The sequence below is a fragment of the Saprolegnia diclina genome (assembly GCF_000281045.1).
Source record: "Saprolegnia diclina VS20 unplaced genomic scaffold supercont1.5, whole genome shotgun sequence".
Classification (NCBI taxonomy): Eukaryota; Oomycota; class Saprolegniomycetes; order Saprolegniales; family Saprolegniaceae; genus Saprolegnia; species Saprolegnia diclina.
The window spans coordinates 319,425-324,125 of record NW_008246072.1 but is presented as its reverse complement, the minus strand read 5'-3'; the positions used below and the strand labels follow the sequence as shown (position 1 = coordinate 324,125).

At 56.6% G+C, this 4,701-nt stretch overlaps 2 protein-coding genes across 3 annotated transcripts; one reads left to right on the top strand and one right to left on the bottom strand.

The window, feature by feature from the left end:
* Nucleotides 1-510: 510 nt before the first annotated feature.
* On the bottom strand, nt 511-2,367 carry SDRG_02221. Of its 2 annotated transcripts, XM_008607797.1 has the most exons (4): nt 1,792-2,367; nt 1,251-1,739; nt 984-1,192; nt 511-932 (listed from the first exon to the last, which is right to left on the bottom strand). In XM_008607797.1, exons 1-4 carry the CDS (start codon nt 2,326-2,328, stop codon nt 575-577), a joined length of 1,593 nt encoding a protein of 530 aa, XP_008606019.1. In that variant the 5' UTR covers nt 2,329-2,367; the 3' UTR covers nt 511-574. The 2 variants fall into 2 exon arrangements, with proteins under 2 accessions (XP_008606019.1, XP_008606018.1); XM_008607796.1 differs by having other exon boundaries at nt 511-1,192.
* A 769-nt stretch (nt 2,368-3,136) lies between these two features.
* Nucleotides 3,137-4,343, top strand: SDRG_02220 (hypothetical protein). The gene is made up of 5 exons (XM_008607795.1): nt 3,137-3,248; nt 3,294-3,428; nt 3,477-3,604; nt 3,664-3,778; nt 3,836-4,343. The coding sequence occupies exons 1-5, from the start codon at nt 3,174-3,176 to the stop codon at nt 4,262-4,264; spliced, it is 882 nt and encodes a 293-aa protein (XP_008606017.1). The 5' UTR covers nt 3,137-3,173; the 3' UTR covers nt 4,265-4,343.
* Nucleotides 4,344-4,701: the final 358 nt, after the last annotated feature.

The following is a 4,701-nucleotide window of genomic DNA, read 5'->3' as shown; positions in this document are numbered from 1 at the left end:
ATTCATTTCTATTCGATTCGAATTTGGTGTATTGTAAATACCCCAAAGAGATAACAAAGGCGCTGTGCAATGAAAAGAGGACCCAGCAGCCCATGCGCGCGAACGTGGGAGCGTCGGCGCACCAAATACCATCGAAAGGTTCGCGCACCTGGACCGCAAATGCTTGAATACTTTTGCAAGCGCTCTGTGAGAGCCGCCTCACGCACAGCGTACTCTGGCAGTACGCTGTACGCTGGCACACAGTGTACTACCAGAACATGTTGCTGGCAGTACACTGAATGCCATCGAAAAGTCGACGGACTCATTGCGCTACTGTGTTGGACGAGATCCGAGTTCTTATCCGTAATTTATCGTGATTCTAGTTAAATTAGGTTCATTTTTCTATTTACACACACCTTAGCTACGTAACCGGAAAGATACGCGTTGACCAGCTGGCGCAAGCAGTGCTCGCAAACAAAACAACCATGGACGACGACTCGAATCGCAGACCAGCATCAAGGCGAGCAATTTGGCCATGTCAAACGTTGTCCATTTGCCGATAAAGCTCGCAGATTGAAATGAATTGTGCTGAAAATTACATCACACGACAACCTGCATCATTGCTGTTGTTGGTCATACTGCGTCGTGGACGCGAGGCTGCACTGCCCTCACGTCGCGGGAGCTGCTGCCGAACCTCTGGTTGGCCACCAGTCGCTTGGCGCTGGGTGCGCAGCTGCTGCTGCTTGTAGTACGCCTCCGCCTCCCGCTGGAGTCGAAGCTCTTCGTCTGTCATTTCGAGCGGGTCAACGCTCACGCCCGAGATCATCGGTGGCACATGCCGCGGGCTTGGCGGTCGACGTGGCGACGGCGGTCGTACCGGCGGTTCGGGCATCGCGCCTTTTGCCATTCGGTTTTCTTCTTCTTGGAGGCGCAGCGCCATGAGATAGTCGGCGCTACCATATAGCATCTTAGCGTTGCACACGTAAATCATTGCATGGTCGTACTCGTCCTCCGAGATGATGGGCGGCGGTGGCTCGTCGGTGGACTGCGTCGCCAAGAGCGCTTGCTGTTTCGTATCGCGGGCAACGACCGGCGTAAATGCGCACGTGAAATACTCGCTGTCGCCGTCAATTTCATCGAGTTTTTCCCAAATGACGCTCGGTTCGTCAAAGTAGCCAGCGTCGGTAGCGAGCAGGTAGAGCGCGCCATCAATCTACACAAGTTCATCATCATCCAGACAATATTCTCCATCTTTTTAACGATAGAAATACCTTGAAGATGGTCGAAAAATGATTGTTGCGGAAAAATACGGCCAGTTCCCGCTCCTTGATACCTTCTTCTTCGTGCAGCAAGACGAGACCGGCAAACGTGAGCTGGTTGGCACTCTCGGCGAGGAACTGCTCAATGATCGGCCCGTCGTGCTGGACCTGCTGGACCTTGGCGACCGCGTTCTCCATCGAGAGCGACCGCTCCTTGACCATGGTGGAGGCGGCGGCGCTGGCGTCGTCGCCAACCGAGTGGTGGTCAATGACCGTCTCGATAATGTGGTTGTACGACTTGGCGCCAATGACCGAGGCCGTCTCAACATCCTGCGGGTCGACGACCCAGCCGTGCACGAGGCGCATCGCGAGTAAATCGAAAATCGCGAGTGCGCTTGTGTACTCGAACGCGTCGATCGCATGGAACTGAACGTTGACGTCCAAGCCAACATGCAGCGACGGAATGAGGTCGACGACTTCCTGGACGGTCGTCTTCTCCGCCTACAACACACACGATTCCATGCACAAGAAACGAGATGCGAGCGGACGCTACCTCGGAAAAGTGGGCATTGGTCGTGAGGATGCGCTGCTGGACCAGCTCCATGACATCACGCGCGTACACGTAGCCTTGACCGGCGGGCGTGGAGCGTACAAACGCGTCAATGTGCAAATGGCCCCGCAGCAAGAGCACGTTGCAGATTGCGAGCAGTGGGCACGGACCATTGACGTTTTGGCAAATGTAGAGTACATCACGCTGGAGGAATTTCGTCCGCTTGACCCAGTAGATGCTGTCGGGCTTGGCCTTGGGCGACGACCGAGGCGACGTCCGAGGCGACGTACCATCGCTTGTTCGTGGCGCCGCGGTCGGCGAGGGTCGCTTCGCCTCCTCGTTCACTGCGATCGTCACCATCGTCGCCGTCGCATTGTCGAGGTGGGTCGTGTCGATCGCGCTGGCCGGCGACCGTGGGCTCCCGCGCGCGGTCGCTTCGCCATCGGCAGCAACCGCTGCTTGCGCCAGCGGGTTCATCTCGTCAGTCATGCAGACGTCGACCTCGGTCGGGTTCGCCGACGCGGTCGGGTCGTGCTGCATCTTGTCCGTTGCGGAACTGCTTGGAGAAATGAACCAGCGCTCATAAATTGCGTTTGGTTTATCTTGCTATTTGTATGGGACATGTGCTGTACAATAAATAATTCTCAATTCCCAGAAAAGTCGCAATCAGAATGGATTTCTTAGTGGGGCCTTGTTTGGCTGGCTTTGCTGCCTGATTAGGCTCTTTAAATCCTATATAGGTTGTTGAGAACTACTTCAAATAGGCGCTTGAGACAATCGAGATAGGGCTGGTAATTTCTCCCCGTGCTGATGGGCCCGAACTCGCAGCGAAAGAGCGCGGGCAAGCGGGAGCTACTCGGGAGTGGGACTGCGTGCGTCTGCTTGGCGCCTCCGCAGCCACCAAGAGGTCGCCCAACCGCACAGAACGCGTCTGCGTGCAGTCTCTCTGGAATTGAAAAAGCGGCCATGTCTCTGTCATTTAATATATTTGTGCGGTGCAATATGTAATGATAGAGGTCCAGAAGACGCCAAGTAGTGTGTGCCTTTGACATCAGTTGCAGCATGACAGACGCGCTCACTATTAGTGCATAAAGGTAGCTTTATGGCGCATTCCATAGCTATCACTGCTGTAGATGTGTGTGTGGCTCTCTGTAGCGGACCACCGAAGGCGTTCCCGCCTTGCCACCGCCACATTCGCTGCCCCACGAAGGAATAACACTATATGTAGCTTGAGTTGGTATATAGTGTGAGCTCACGTTGCCGTCGCGAGCGTCGACTTGGGTGCATAAAAAGCGGCTGGTCCACCGACGGGATATAGTGTGCGCATCGTCGCCTCCCATTGGCCAAAGCAAGTTTGCCTTTCGCAGTGACTGAAGACGACGACCATGGTCTTCGACAAGACGTTCACGGTGTCGAAGGGACCCGCGGCCTCGATGGCGCTGCAAACGGCAGCGCTGCAGGTAGCCTTCCTTCCGCCTACAGCGGCTCAAGCGACGCATGCGTAGAGCATCCAACGCGTGGCCGGCAACGCCAAGACGCTCAAGGACCTCGCCGAGACCTTCCTCGCCGACTTTGAGGCATCGCAGGGCCACGGCTGGCACGTGATCGTGGGCAAGGACTTTGCCGTCGACGTGCGCTACGTACGCTCATATCCACTTTTCATGCTGGTAATGCTAAGTACAATGTAGCGCAAGGGCTGCGCGGTCGTCCTCTTGCACAAGTCGACAAGCACCAAGCTCGTCTTGTACCGAGCGACACACACATCGGCGACGCCCAAGCTCAGCGCCAACGTGCCGACGACTGGGGCTCCTGGCCTGTACGTAAAATCTGCTCGCTATTAGACCGGCAGCCTCACAGCTGCATCAATGCTTGTAGGAAGAGCACGATCATGGAGTCGGACATGACTGCCACCCACGAAACAGCGCTCGTCCGCATGTGCGAGCGTCTCGTAGGCCTTGGCACGACCGAACACATGGTCGCCGACCTCAAGGTACGGCGCCTATGAATGACATTGGACCATATACCGTATCGCAACCCTCTCTCGTAGGCGTACCTGGTCCAGAGCTATGGCAACACGTGGCATGTGGCGGTCGCGGCCAACCACGATCTTTGTGGCGCCGTGCACGCGACGCCGGGCACGTACTGCGATCTGACGCTGACGAAAGGCAAGCAGTGCACGCGCTTTGTCGTCTTTCAGAGCTCGGGCTTTGACGCGAGTGTCGATTTGCTCACGCTGCTGCACCGCGTCGCGCTCGTGGTCGCAATGATGGCCGGTGTCCTCTTCCTCTTTTACAAGACGAGCTACCGTGTCGAGTGCCTGGACGAAGCCGCGTGCTCGGCCAACGAACACCGCGTCGCCAAGTCGAGCGAGTGGTGGCAGTTTGTGACGACGCTGGCGGTCGTCGCGCTGATTGGCCTCGCGTCCGTGCTGCGCATGAGCCGCAACACGATCCGGCAAAAGATCAAGCACGTGTAGAGCCGTTGTCGATAGATGGATAAGGTGGAATACCATATCGTACATAGAACCGGCGACGTTGTGGTTGACGCTACTCAGTGTCCCAAAGCACCGCCAATGCAGCAGCGTCTGGTGATCTACAGCAACCTCAAGAAGCTGATGCAGCTGCGAGCAAAATGCAGTGGGGGATGGTTCGAACTGAGTACCAATCGACAACTGCAATGGCGCCAAAACGTAAGCGACACTGCTTCTAAAGGCACCAACCCGCTCCCCAGCGATCGCGTGCTTATATTTGCCGCCATGTCCTGGAATTTGGTAGCCAGACTCGACGGCGCTGCCGACCGATTCCTGGACGTCGAGGACTTGACGCCGGCCGCACGCGCGGCCTCGCCCTTGCAGCCGACGACGACGAATTGGTCGACGCGAACTCGCTCTGCGTGATCTCGTCATGCGTAGAC